Source organism: Lepisosteus oculatus, chromosome 13, assembly GCF_040954835.1.
Source record: "Lepisosteus oculatus isolate fLepOcu1 chromosome 13, fLepOcu1.hap2, whole genome shotgun sequence".
Lineage (NCBI taxonomy): Eukaryota > Metazoa > Chordata > Actinopteri > Semionotiformes > Lepisosteidae > Lepisosteus > Lepisosteus oculatus.
The window spans coordinates 13783319-13798372 of record NC_090708.1 but is presented as its reverse complement, the minus strand read 5'-3'; the positions used below and the strand labels follow the sequence as shown (position 1 = coordinate 13798372).

Sequence of the window (15054 nt, the reverse complement as noted above, 5' to 3'; positions counted from 1 at the left end):
AGCCAATGGCGACTCGGCTGTTCATTCCGACAGCCAATCAGCAGCCGCCGTTGTGATCCCCGCCCACCCTGCCTCCCCTCCGGCTGTTCCTGCCGAGAGGCCCTATGGCTCTTCGCGCTGGGGTGGTAAAAGGAAACAGCAGCGTGTGTCATTTTTAAAGGTACTTGGCGGCGTAGCGGCGCTGCCGTTTCGTTTTCTTTGTGGTAATTTTGATAATGCGGTATTAAACATGACAGACGTTTCAGGAGCGCGTCTCCCAGCCGTATTACGACGGTTTTTAAGCTTCCCCTGGGTCATCCGATGTGTATCTGTAATATTAAGCAGCCCATGCTGGTGTTCCTGGGTGGAAGTGAATGGCAGTTTCTTGTATTTTTCCTTGGTTAAGTTTCGGTTCTGAAATTAGAGGTCGCTCTGTCGTTGACGTTAGAACGAGGGCGTTTAATCTGCTTATCATAGTACTTAGTATTTCAAGACATTGGTAGGTTTACCTTTGAATTTACGAGCTAAGCCATTTCAGCCGCCTGGGCTTCTGCTCTCTACTAGAAATACATGTTGCAAAAGGGTAACATACTGATGTATAGGAAAACACCATGATTGGGGATTTATCGATGGCAACAACGTTTTCTCATTTTCACTCATATTGCAGTTCTTTCATTGCCCTTCCTACACATATTGTCTTCCGCTGAACTGCTTAATCGACTGTTTGATATTTCAGGGGTATGACCACAAGCTGACTCCTGCAATGACGATTTCCTCACGAGAGTCTCAGCTTGCAGAACACCTTTGTGCAAAACGATATAAGAACTATCCGGCACTTTCATATCATACCAGACTTTAAAATGTATTTATCTGAACGCTCTGTAAAACATTCCTAATAAATTATTTAGCAAATAATTAGATGTTATTAATATATTACAGTACTGTAGAATTGAGCTGGAAGCACTGTTCAGACAGAAACGGCACGTTTTGGGAAATCAACTTAGATAACATATTAAGGGGACACCTTCTTAAAATGTAGGAAAGTTAAATAGCCCCTCGGGCATTCGGATAAGGAGTAAATACTAAGCAGATGCTACTGAACTAGTAATTGGTTCTCCTGTGCCCGGGTAGATTTTGCTCTCTTACCGCGTTCCTTCGCCGACAAGATGGTCGCTGCAAATTGATATAATTGTAAATCGGAAAGGAAAATGTTGACACATGAAATAAACAAAACAAGACTGTTGAAAAATAAAGGAAACTAATTTAACTGTGAAGGACTGCCGGCATAGCACAAAGAAGACGTTCAAAGTACAGAACGCCGACAACAAAGCTTCATTAAGACCGCAGATCTCTTTGGTCCCAAATGTACTCATTACAGTTTTTGTGTTGTGAACACTTTTGCTGATGCTAAAGTAACATTCTTGGTAAAGGTTGTTTACTTATAATAAAAACAAGCTCCAGTACAGGGAGAAGAGCATGATACATATTACCACGCTGTTGTTGCTGTTTTTCAAAGTAGATGCATGAACTTTCCGACCTTTTATATCATAACCCTTGTTTTCTATAAACACTTTTGCTACAATACATAATTTATGGGAAACATTGCCAAAACAGTACTAATACAATATCCCCTTGGGTGGAAAACGTCTGACTGGAGCCAGCAACCCCAACTATGCAACCAAAGGCCAGACTTCACTCATCACATGCTCTGTCCCTAAAATCTTGGTATCACAGATGGCAGTTCTGCCCATAAAATGTTGCAGCCCATCAGAACGACATTCAAACGTCTCTTGAACGGTGCCTGTGAGAAACCCGCTTGGCCTGTTTCTTGGCCTGACTCTTCATCTAAGCATGAGAGTCTTAGTTGGGACTGAAAAAGGATCTAGCCGATTAATGGTAGGAAAGACTTGTCTGTAGGCAAAACACCCCACTGTAAGAGAGCTTGCTGTGTATAAAGTTAGTTATTGCCTAACCCCTTGTCTCCATTTCTCCATTTTTGCTTATTACGTAATTGGTGGTGTTGCTGGATTATTTGCTGGTCGTTATTTCAGCGCCGTACGTGAAAGCTCACTCCCTGCGTTCCCGACCCTCCTGCAGAATGGAAGCGCCCGAGGAGAGGGAACACCAGCGGGCTGCACGCCACAGCCCCGGGAGAGAGGAGGCCGACCCGGCCCGAGACGAGCCCGGCGGACCCCGCCGCCGGAGGGAGAGGCAGGGCAAGTCCCCCAGGAGACGGCGGGACCCGAAGAGGCCGCCCAGGAGGAGGGAGAGGCAGCCGTTGCCGGGGCAACCGGAGAACCCAGAGCCCCTGCCTGCCAAGGAGGAGGCCGCTGGCTCGTCTCCAAAGAGATGGGAGCGGTGCAGGTACTGTACTTCATTCTCGGTTTGGCGCTCGAAACGGCGCTGCCATCCTGTTTTACAGCCTGCGGAGAATCTCTGCGACCTGAGCAGTTCTGTTTTTTTTTTCAGAAGGATAAAGTCAGTTCTAGTTTACAGCAACAGATGAGGACTTTAAGGACAGAAAACACACTTTTTTTTGTAAAACATACTGTATAATATTGTCATGGATGTCTTTTGTATACTAATCACAGAATATATATACATATTGTGCAAGTCTTCAGATACTAAATACATTTGTCCATCCATCCATTCTCTAACCGCTTCAACCAGTTCAGGGCTGTGTGGGAACCAGAGCCTCTCCCAGCAAGCAGTAGGCGTAAGGCAGGGTACACCCTGGACTGGAGGCCAGTCCCTCAGAGGGAATAATAAATTCATGTATAACCTAAACATAAGAACATATGAAAGATTACAGTGAGAGAAGGCTTTGTGGCCCATTCTGATCACTTGGCTTCCCCTGTTGATTTAGTATCTGAGCATAGTGCTCATTCTGTGTGACTTCTTTTTATTTCTATAAGATGACGGCATCATGTGAAGTGTATATAGTTTTGCATACTTGTCATATTCACTCCCCTTGGAAAATTGGAAGTCCTTTCTGAGTCTACTGCAGTAAAGATAAGTACCGCAGGACAGCAGGGAGGGATAATAGTCCCATTTGTACCAAGATTCAACAGTAGTCCAGAACGTGTTCAGTGCTGGTTTCCCGTTTTTGTTTCTGCGGAACTGTACTGTATGTCTCACACCGTACCTACACAGGAGTCAGTTGGTAATGTGACTAGCGAGTAATCTGCACATGATGAACTGTTAAAGAGCTGCATGTTTTTCCTCCTGTGGAAACTGTGAGGAAACTAAACTTGTTCATTATATGGAACGGGCTGTGCAAGGACACATTTATATTATATATATTTGCATATATATGTATTTTTTTCTCTTTTTTTACTAGTGGTGTATCTTGAGTTTCAAGCAAATTGATTTGCTTTGGATTTGGAAGTGATGTTGCGATGTAATACTCCGACTACATTCCTTTCTGTCCTGTTCCTTCCAGGAGAGGCCACTTTCTTCATGGACCATATCCAGCTACTCACTTCGGACCCAAAGCCTGTATCCTGCCCAACCCCACATCAGTCATGTAAGGCAATTTGCTACTCAGAACGTACACCACAGATTCCAGAATGAAAATATTTGAAACAATTTCATTTAATCATCACTTTTATATAGCACTTTTCATTCAAATTGATCCTGAAGTACTTCACACACAAGAAGGGACCCATATCACCACTTCATCTATCTCTGAAGTGCTGGGTGGCAGCCATGCAACCATATGAATGAAGAATGATTGTGTGCAGAACATCCTTCTTTGTCTCTAGGTTTGACAGCTGTTTCACAATGGGACTCTTTCAAAACACCACAAACACGTTAGTTTTTGTTGAGTTACCACAGCTTGCAGAAATAAACAGTTTTTATTTTTAAATTTAGGAAGGGAGCTTGTGTTAGTTATGGAATTGCTGCATGGAGTTTTTTTCTTTTATATGCTCAAATTTTAAGATTGCGTAATGGAATTTTAAACATTGTTTCAAGATAAACTGAAGAGTTCCTTAAAATCTTAAGTAATTATTTCACAAGAAAACTGCACAAAAATATTTTTCTCAAATATATACTGTACCTGTACATGAATTAGTGTCAATGTCTGCCTGGAGTGAAAGAAAGAGTGTAATAATTAATACTAGCCTTTTGGTTTTTTTTTTGTTTTAAAAGTAAAATGTGAAAGTGTATATATATGTAAGTAGTGTATTTTAAAATAATATGTAACAAAATTTTATAGACCAAATAAAAGCAAAAATCTACATGTGTATTCCTGTGACAAGAAACGTAGGCCCTGACCTTGATAATATACAGTACAGTACTTTGTTATCAAAGATAAGAGAAAAGTTACAACACAGAGAATCTGATTGGCTCATTGAAGGGCTTTGGGATGAGGTACAGAGAATTCCAAAGGTTCTGCCATGTGTATGTCTCCAAAGAACTTCATATCGGCCCCAAATCCCCAGAGGTGTCAGCTTACTGTAGCTGTCCTGCGACTAAACAATGCCAACTATCCAACAGGATATGGGACAAGGGTAATGTATTTTATATTCTGTAGTTTTCCAATTGAAGGGATGTCGATTTTAAATGGATATGCATGCAGGCTTACAGCATGCTGTGGTATCTAACCAATTTGTTTGAATTTACTGGAATTTGGACCCTGGAACTGCTGAGTTTGCTTGCTCAGTTTTCTTCTAGTGGCCTCTGGCCTCATGATCAAATCTGTTGCAGATGTTTCTTACAGTAAAAAAGAATTCTCCCGATCAGAAAACAAATACGTTCGGCAGTGCTATTACAGCTGTGAAGCCGTCACCTGCAACCTGGTGTTCAATAGCTTGTCAATGGCAGGGCACACCAATCTGGAGAAGGATAGAAAGACAGAAGTGCAATCGAAATCGAAAAGTGAATTTTATTCATGTTAGCCCAAAAAAAACAATAAAAGAAGCTTGATTTTCTTGTTGCAGTTTTTGCCCGATGGCGAGTAAAAACGAGTGAAATGCTGAAGACTTGTTAGGGGGACCCACTTTCCCCCTGAATGCAAAGCTTTATCTGCTGTAGGTTGGAAAGAAATCAACCAAGTGTTCTCTCTCGTGCATAAGAGATAAATGAGAAGAGCTGGCATTAAATTTCAGAACGAGTTTTTAATTCAATGGGGGGGAGGGGGAAACAAGCATACACTCCCCGAACACCTGAAAGGACTATGAATATGGGCACATTTTCATTTTGAGGATACTGACCTGCAGGCAATCTTTGCCATCCCAGGCACATCCAGGATCCGGCCAGCCAGCGCCTGACTTGGAACAAGCCCCCCGTCAACATCCTTGTCATGAAAAAGATCCGGGATGACAGCTTGCGAGAGCCCTTTAAACAGCTCTGCAGGTTCCTGATCGAGGTACTGGCACTCACTCTGGTTAGAGCACCAAAAGGAAACTTGCACAGTGTTCCTGGCATATTAACTTGGGAGACAATTTCCACAGCATAGCTTAATTTATAATCAAATTATAGATCATTTATACTTGATTTATCTTTTGGATTAGATACATGCAATGTTTTAGAGATAAAAATCATAGTACATCCTATTTAGACTTGTACAGGGCGTGCCTGGGACAGCACGGTCGCACACTGGTTAGCATTGCTGCCTCGCAGAGCTGGAGCCCTGGGTTCAATTCTGGACGTGTGTCCCCCATCCAGGGTGCATCCGACATTGTACCTGTTGCTTGTCAAGGTAGACTATGGCTCCCCTGCCATCCTGAATTGGAAGAAGTGGTTAGAAAATGGATGGCTGGATAGAGGGTTCGACTGTCTGCATAGAAAATGAGCCCTACGAAGCCTAGCCGTACTGATTCAATCAGTTCACGGCCTTGCCAGTCATTCCTCATGGGATTTGCTCTCCCGGCTCTTCTCTTCCAGTGTTAGCACCTCAGTCCCTCGTGCACGTCTCTCTTTCTCCTGCAGGAAAAGCAGCTGGTGGTTTATGTGGAGAAGAAAGTGACAGAGGACTCTGCTCTGTCTAAGGACGAGGCTTTCGGCACTATCCAAAACCAGCTGTGCACTTTCAGAGAAGGTAACAGAACCAGTGCTGTACCTTTTTAATATCAAGGTCTGTCATCAGCAATTAATACTAGCTAAGAAAAACGTGCTATATATTTCAATCAGCCACTTCTTGAAAATACTGCTTACATGAAGCAGTTACAGGTTTTGGATGCGTTTATATTTTTGTTAATAAAGGGTGCATGTAAAATGACCTGGCCTGTTCAAAGAACTGTACTGGAGCAGTGAATGTGATACACATGGCATGGGCGATGACAGTGCGCACCATTGGGCACTAACGCTGCCAGCTTCCTCCAGAGGACACGTGGTCTGATTCAAATGTGTAAAATCTGGCAAACCATGATTTTACTCTGGGGAAATGTGTTCTCCTGGTCCCATGGTTAGTTTTCATGCAGTACGTAGAGCTCACAACCTATAGAAATACCATATTCTGTATATACTGTGTATATCACGATGTAATAACAGTGTTTATAACAATTTTAGAATCAATTTAGGCAAAGAAATTCTGCATTAGAACCTTATCCTCCTTTCCCTTCCTATAAAGAGCAGCTGCCCCTATTTTCCACTTCGAATTTGAATTATTGGAAATCTGGTGCAAAACACATTAGATCCTTGTATAATGAACTCCTTACTCAGTGATGTATCATGGAGGCCTTCGGCTCTGCAACGTTGCACACCAGTCCCAAAGCTCTCTTCTCTCAGCGCAGCGGAAATACCAGCTTTGGGCTGTGAAGAATAGGCAAATGTGGTCTCATAAATAACTGGGAGTAATATCCTACTTTCAGAAGTTTGATCTCATTGGCTCATCTCAGGTCCTTAATTATTTTATGTTAAGTACAGTTTTGTTACTTTTAACTGAAGGGGTGTAGGTGTGTAAATATCTGTATTATAGTGAATTACAGTCGAATCCCTTATTTACACTTTTAAAAGTTCTCAAAAAATGCAAATTGCGGGAAAAGGTAATATTGTAGACAAATATTCAATCACAAAACATTGAACATTGCACGTCTTTTGTGTAAGAGAGTTGAGAAGTAATATAAAATAAAAGCTTCATTTATAAATGAAAGAAAATACAATCGTCTTCACCACTATTGTGCAACAAATATTTTGTTTACCGTTTCCACAGCACTTAATGTCTGAAAAAATGTAGGTTCCAACTTTTGCTTCTCTTCGCTGACTTCACATACTCTCTCTTCTTAGCCATCGGTCCACACTTCGCCACGTTATTCATTATACTCGCCCGATTCTTCACAATAGTGTTTAATGTAGAAATCGCGATATTCAGCCCATTCGCTAATTCAACCCTCGTTCCCACGTGAGGATCCACCTCACAAAATACGGATACTTTTTCCTCGAGGGAAATGGTCTTCCTTTCTTTCTTCCTCTCCATGTTAGGCTTTTAAAAAATATTCGATTAAAAACACAGACACAACGCACACAAAAACAGCCGTGTACAGCACAATGAAACAGTAATGGAGGACGGCGGACACCTGAGGAGGCAATGTTTTGTTTGGAACTGGGGGGAAAAAATGGCGTACGTGGTGGGAAAACGTAAATACCAGTAACGCAAAAAAAAAAGAAGAAAATACCGATATCGCAAATAGAAAATTCGACTGTAGATCAATCAATAAAACACTCATACCTAATTTAGACAACACATTATGCAGTAGGATTATTGTTGGGGGCTCATCTTCTAACACATCACAATGCTAACGTTGATAATGATTTTGCGAAGGTGCCATACACAATTAAAGCAAATCAATCGAAGCTTATCCAATCAAGAGCATTGCCACTCGGGGAAAAGGCCGGATATAGGAATGGAGAACACTGTTTTCCTCCAAACTGGTGGTGATACAAAAATGTTTTAATGCATTTAATGAGTGTTTTTGCATTTAATGGAGTTCTGTTTGATATCATTTTTTTCTGTTTTTTTTTAAGGCTATGATGACATTTCAGATTGTATAGACTTGATCATCTGTCTTGGTGGAGATGGAACATTGCTGTATGCCTCCTCTTTATTTCAGGTACAACAGCCACCTCGTTATCTCATTAGAGGTAGTAAGTATGCACACCTGGCTTTTTAAAGGTGTGTTTATTCAAAAGAATGACTGTAAACATTCTCAGTCTTTCAGTACAAGCGAACATCTTAGTTAAAGAAAGGAAATAATTCTTCACCCATACTAATGAAAACTGTGGTATACAGAAAACATTTGTATTGTATGGTTATTTCTATATCCAGGCTGCTAAAGTAAATAACCGTGTTGGAACATGTTTAGCATGCTGTCTTCGTAATTAATCATAATGTCAGGTTAGCTCTTTTCAAAATCGAAACACCTCCGCAGTTTGCATGAGGCAAATTTCACTTCCCACAGACAATAGGGAACAGCTTTAAATAATGGCACAGAATGTCAGCTCGTGACTACAAACTGATGCAATACACATTTCTGTGGTCAAAACTAAGAATTGTCCGGTAGAACCGTTGAAATCGCACACTGGCTCTCTCTACAGGGCAGTGTTCCTCCAGTCATGGCCTTCCATCTCGGATCTCTCGGCTTCCTCACACCCTTCAAATTCGAGTCTTACAAAACAGAAGTCACCAAGGTTTTTGAAGGTACAGTGGGGGCATTGTGGGCTGTGATCCGAAGCAGGAATTCTTATCTTTGGATATAAGTATTCAAATTGAACTGGTCTAGGCAGGAATTACAGGTTTTCAGTCAGTGCGCTCATAACAAAAGTAAAAGAACTGCATTCTGAAATATCCTGCTTCCTACCATTGTCTGTGTGAGTATTAATATAACACGCAGACATAATATAATACACCACGAGTTCTAGTGATCATGGATTATTCAGTGTCCCTTAATAACATAACACATCACTTTATTAGCCCTATACAATTTCTTGCATTAGGAATTCGTCTTTTCGCATACCCCAGCTTGCTCTCCATGAGACACAGACACACAGACAGAGAGAGAAGCCTGGGGCCAAAACGCAGGGTCAGTCATTGTACGGCACCCCGTGAGCAGTTGGGGTTAAGGGCCTTGCTCAGGGGCCCAACAGCGTAGGATTCCTCTGCCGGCTGCCAGATTTGAACCGGCAACCTTCTGGCCCCAGGCACAGATCCTTAGTCACAGAGCCACGGTCTGTTTGATTACATCATTCCTGTGTAATTAGGCTTTGACCATTATTACAAGCCATACAAGCCATCATAAAACACATCTTTTTAGTTTTTCCTTTCTCTGATTGTCTAGATTAGATTACTCATTTTTATGAGCTCAAATTGTTTTTGTCATTCTTTCTAATTATACTTTTACTGTAAAGTACAATTAAAATACAAATACAGGTATAATATAAATACAGCTGCACGCTGTATTGTTGTGCATTTGATGAATACACTTTGATTTGATTTTGAGTTGATTTGAAGTGATGGTTCACAATGTTTTTAAAATGAAAGGCATCACAACATTACACACATCCTTTGTGTAATCAGCATTGTTAGCTGTTACGTGTGGTTGTGCGTTCCATACTCCCACCTGCTGGACAGTTTCAGGAATGACAGAGAAAGCACCCGGAACAGTTTTGAAATTCAATTTACTACAGGTGCAATGACAGGAATCATAACTCATTTTACAGCTCAGTGTTTTTAGACTATCATACATATCTTTATTCTTCCTCTCCTAGTGAAAATTTTAAACTTGTCATTTTTATTGGTGGAGTTCTGTATAACCTTGGGACTCTGGACCTGGTGAGGACCCTTGTTTTATGACTTGATAGGTGACTGAAAGACTGATGTTTGAGGGCTGTACCATACCCCAGATTTTTGTCTTCACCCATTCCTTAGTTTAAAAAATGTCTGTAAGTCCAGCAGGTTTTATGAATACTAGCTGGAAGTTTACTTAGACTTAAAAACGACAAATTAACTCAGTACTCAGTTATAGAAACCCATATTACCTTGTTGACCCCTATGACCTCCACGAGCTGGAAATCCCTGCTGATCTAGTTCATCAATGGAATTTGTGTTCTAAATTTTTCATGGCTGTGTGCAGTTTTGAAAGCTAATGTCATTCATATATACCTATTTATTTCAACATGCATTCAGGCGACAATCTTCCTGACAGTCAAGATAAAAACAGTCATGTAGATCTCTTTGTGCTGACTATTCTGTAGGAAATGCAGCTATAATCCTGCGCAGCCGATTAAAGGTCAAGGTGGTGAAAGATATAGCTCGCGTGCAGCAGACGGGGCCATGTTACAGAGTGGAGGAGAACGGGCTGGTTCCTCAGAGCCACATGGACAGTGAGGCTGGGAAAATCACTCTACAGTTACAGGTGAATAAGCACTTGGCAGGGGTCCCACCCAGCTGGGCTTAGGCAGAGGACCTACAGTGCGTAGGATTCTTCTTCATAAAGGATCTTCTTTTTTTTAAAAAAAAAGGTTATGTTTTTTAATGTTGTATCTTTAATAATTCTCCTACATCAAGAGCTCTGCTTTAGTGTTCTTCTGACTCAGCAGTTCACCTGATCACATGAGGATCTTTTTCTGCTTTCATTTCCTAAAACATTAGCCCAGCTCAGAAACCACAGTAAATGTCATAAGGAGTTCCCACATAAAACAGGGAAATGCCCAAGATTCAAATAGTTTTCCCTCTGGTCCATTATAAATGCAGACACACCATTTATGACCTTCATTACACGTTCAGATTTAATTATGCTGTGACCTGTATTCTGTAGTGTTCTACAGAATCTTACTACCGTGTTGCTGTACCATTTATAACAGTGTCCCTGCTTTGCTAAGGTGCTGAATGAGGTGGTTGTAGACAGAGGCCCTTCTTCATACCTGTCCAATGTGGATCTATATCTGGATGGCAGGTTAATCACATCAGTCCAGGGGGATGGTGAGTTTCTACTGAGAGTGGAGAACTTTCAGTTTATTTTCTTGTGATGTTTGTTGAAATTTAAAAGGGATAATTTACTGTATGTGAGCGTATGAACGTTTGTGTATGTGGTTAGGAATGAGTGTGGGCAGGATGCATGTGTTTGTGATTGTATGTGTGTGATTGTGAAGGTGTTGTGTGAGAGTATGGGATTAGTGTGTGTGAGTATGTATGTGGGTATGAATGCATGTGTGTACAGTATGTGAATGTGTGTGTGTGTGGATATGAATGTATGGGTGTGTATGACTAATGTCCCATCTGGAATGTAGTCCTGTCTTGTTCCCTGTGTCTTGTGCTCACCACAGCTCTCTAGGGATCCAGGGATAAAGACTGTGCTGACAGTGGATGAGGAATTCCTTCAATACGGCCTTTTCTGTGCCCCTGTTGTGCAGGTGTCATTGTGTCCACCCCCACGGGTAGCACGGCGTACGCCGCGGCCGCCGGCGCTTCCATGATCCATCCCAACGTGCCGGCCATCATGGTCACACCCATCTGCCCGCACTCCCTCTCCTTCCGGCCCATCGTGGTGCCCGCCGGCGTGGAGCTCATGGTGAGCGACGGTCAGCTCCCTTAATCGAAACGTCTCTTCGGCCGTTAAGAGAAAAGAAGCCACCTTCCTGGCGTGCATGCCGAGTAAATTAAACCAGTTTGAACCCCCCTAGTGTCTCTTTCTTGTCATCAGGTGAATCCGTTTCACAGGCTAGGGTTCAGCATTACTTGGAAGAGTTGTTCCATCTGCTCTAGCAGAGGAATTTCATGGTCAGTTAATGTTTTGGTCCATAACAGTCATTGTTTTCTTCTCTTCAGATAATGCTGTCCCCTGATGCCCGAAACACAGCCTGGGTTTCTTTTGACGGCAGAAAGAGACAGGAGATCCAGCATGGTGACAGGTACGGTGTCTCTCAGAGGACAAAATTACACGTGTTATTTCCATTGGTTTAGATCTCATTTACCGTGAAAAGGGATGAATAGCTCTTTAATTCCCAACTTGGTTTTGTATTTATAGCATTAAAATAACTACGTCCTGCTACCCGGTCCCTTGCATTTGTTGCCACGACCTGGTGTACGACTGGTTCGAGAGCCTCGCTGAGTGCCTGCACTGGAACATCCGCAAGAAACAGACCAGGCTTACAGACGTCACCGACTCCTCTGACACAGAGAACTGACACAGTACGAGGATATGGGCATCTTTGTCTGCCCCATATTGACGGAGTGTTTGTCACTATACTGTATGTCAAAAGTCATTTACCATCTCATGATGTTTCCCAATATGCTGCTTGCAAGATGTAGCCAAGTGTGCAGAATTTACACAGTATTATTATTGCTGCTCCTGCTTTCAGAAAGCCTTGTGTTTACCGAAACCAAAACAGATCCATTCCAGTGGGAAAGGAAAGAAAGCACCAGTCACACCCTGAACCCGCAAGAAGAAATGCGGAATTCACCGATGCCAACGTTGTGTTTTCCATGTTTCTCCATAGTGGGGCGTACTGTACTGCGAAGAGCCCCCCCCAAAAAGTCATTTTTTTAAAACGCTCTCTTCACAGCAACGCATTTATAAATACAAGAACCAGCAGCTACAGAAATGGACAAATAACTATAATGCTTCAAGACAATGCTGGAGTTTTGAGTGATCGACCAAACATTCCATCTACTTAAACCAGATTCAAGCTAACGAAGGAGACACAAGTGATGGTTTCAGTACTTCAACGAGGGAGTTTAGACTTGATGTGTTACATACAATATTAAAGGACTTTTGAAGCACGTTAAATCATAATATAATTAATTAAACTATGTATGCTAAAAAGAATCTTTACTCCATTCAAGAAAAAAATCTATCAGTGTTAAAGCCGGTACAACAGTGACATAATTTAATTATATTTAGCTAAATTCACACTTGGAATTTTTTATCCCAAAGGTTCCCGAAGCACAAAGGGGACCCTCTTTGTCCACCCACAGCAGATCAAGCAGAGAAGTGAGAAATCGTTTCACCACTTGAACGAAGAGTGGGCTACTTTAGGATGGCCCGTGTATACAAGCACAGAACACTGGGGTTAACATCTCTACCATGGGCTGTATAATGACCAATAGTATCTCAGCTCTGCATCACATCTGAAGAATGTGATCCTCTGGTCATTTTATTCAAGGTATTGTTTTGGAAATTCTCATCCAGAGGGCAGAGTACCATCTGCTGGAGTACACCAGCACCACTGGCAGAATCATTGAATTTCTCATACAGCCCAGGCTGAACCTTGTGCAGCTTCCACCATCTGATGAGAGTGGTTACATTGCTGCCTGTTATTAATTGCTGTTTAACTATTAATGACTATTCATAAAATGAATGTTTACTATTGTGTGTATATATATAAATTATTGGATTTACCTTACTGTATATCAGCCAAACATTAAAAATGCTTGCTTTATTCTTGCCTTTCTGATTTTTTTTAATCCTTGTGAATTTAAAGCTTCCAGTCAAGTTCAATATTATATTTCTAGGCTTTACTCATGTCATGATTTGAGAGGGTGCTCACCTATGAAAATGTGCTGAATACATGAAAATTACAGTACATTAAAAAATGAATACATCACCCTATTAGGTGATAATATTTAAAATAGTTATCTAGGACTATATTGTACATTTGATCATATTTAAAGAGATCATCCTCAACACAAATTAATATTTGCAGTAAATAGTTCAAGTGTTTTCCTATTTACCTGCAAGAGCAGGACCTGCACAAAACAAATGCAAGAATTCTTTGGTTTACAAGAATGCTATATAGTTCACTGAAGACCATTATTTGTATCTATTTTATTTTATAAAGAAAAACACCAGCATTGCTTTCTATATTTTTATTGCAATAAAAGGATAAGATATACTTTCAGATAGACATTAATTATTTAAATTATATTCCAGTAACTGCAAAGACAATCCTTTAAATTATATCAATCCAAATATGAACAACTAAGTGGTTAAAGTAGTTAAAACCGCAAACGATAAAAGGATAGTCCTTTCTGAAATGTGTGAAGCAGCATATATACTACAATATACAACATACTGATACTGTGCAACACTCAAATACAATTTGAGATTTTGAAATGTATTTCTGCCAATATCTACAGTACAGCTACTGGCACACTGGCAAATCTTTCCTTTAGAAAGACAAAATGGAAACAATGAAACACAAAAATTGCATGTGTCTGGTGAGAAAAAGAAGCAATATATGGAAAACTAATGCTACTTTCTGTGCTATTGTAACTACAAACTGTATGGTCCGCTTTTAAATTACACCCTTGAGAAGGGATTTTTTATATACTGAAGTACAATAGGCTTATGTTGGAAACAGTACATTATACTTTTCACATGTCTAGCCGAGAAGCATCCAAATATCCGGTTTGCGGGCAAAGTAATCAATCAACTTTTTTGTACTTCTAGAGCAGGAGCCACAAAAAGTACTGATGCATGGACAAACATTTCATTCTCAGCATGAAAGCACATGTTTTTTTGCAATAAAGGCAGATAATATCCTTAGTGGAGACGTTTTCTTCACAATAAACACATTGCCCAAGTGAAGACCGCAGAGGCACACAGCAGTGTTACGTGATGACAGAAAAGTATTGGAATTGTTCCAGACCATGCACCTTCACTGACTGGCATGTCTGAACAGAAGGGCAGTTATTAAGAGTGGGCAAAATAACCAAACCATGGAAATAAAAAAAAAACCTGCCAAAGACTAGGATGATGTAAACAAGAAAACGAAGGAATATAACTTGCTATAACTTTTCAAATATTTTCAAATTGTTGGAACAGGTCTTAAAATGCCACCTGAACACCTGAATTGTTTGGTGTTCTATTTGACCATGACTGAACTGTCATAAAAAGATGAAGTTATGGTAACTGCTCTGGAAGCAATGCATTAACAGATTAACAGCATTTGCAAAATTACCAGCTGTTTCAATTATAAACGAACCTAAACACTATTACAGTCTGCAGTAATAGTTTGTGGTTAGTTAGTCTGGTTTAGATTATTTTTTGCTCATTTGAAGAACCATTTACAAAAAATGAATACAATAAAATTCTAGACAGGCAATCCTTATACCATTTAAAAATACCCCAGTAT

The 15054-nt window shown here is 40.8% G+C and overlaps 1 protein-coding gene and 1 long non-coding RNA gene across 4 annotated transcripts; one reads left to right on the top strand and one right to left on the bottom strand.

Moving 5' to 3' along the window:
• Nucleotides 1-71: 71 nt before the first annotated feature.
• On the top strand, nt 72-13359 carry nadkb (NAD kinase b). 3 transcript variants are annotated; one of them, XM_006637795.3, is made up of 13 exons: nt 72-160; nt 2077-2343; nt 3422-3505; nt 5221-5350; nt 5914-6022; nt 7948-8033; nt 8518-8620; nt 10174-10334; nt 10801-10900; nt 11332-11489; nt 11747-11829; nt 11946-12109; nt 12855-13359. In XM_006637795.3, the coding sequence occupies exons 2-12, from the start codon at nt 2078-2080 to the stop codon at nt 12103-12105; spliced, it is 1440 nt and encodes a 479-aa protein (XP_006637858.2). In that variant the 5' UTR covers nt 72-160; nt 2077; the 3' UTR covers nt 12106-12109; nt 12855-13359. The 3 variants fall into 3 exon arrangements, with proteins under 3 accessions (XP_006637858.2, XP_015216669.2, XP_015216671.2); XM_015361183.2 differs by having other exon boundaries at nt 11946-13359; XM_015361185.2 differs by having other exon boundaries at nt 83-160; nt 2031-2343; nt 11946-13359.
• Nucleotides 4851-7455, bottom strand: LOC107079148 (uncharacterized). Its single transcript, XR_001480108.2, has 3 exons — nt 7125-7455; nt 6642-6735; nt 4851-5907 (listed from the first exon to the last, which is right to left on the bottom strand). It is a non-coding gene; the product is annotated as an uncharacterized lncRNA (long non-coding RNA).
• Nucleotides 13360-15054: the final 1695 nt, after the last annotated feature.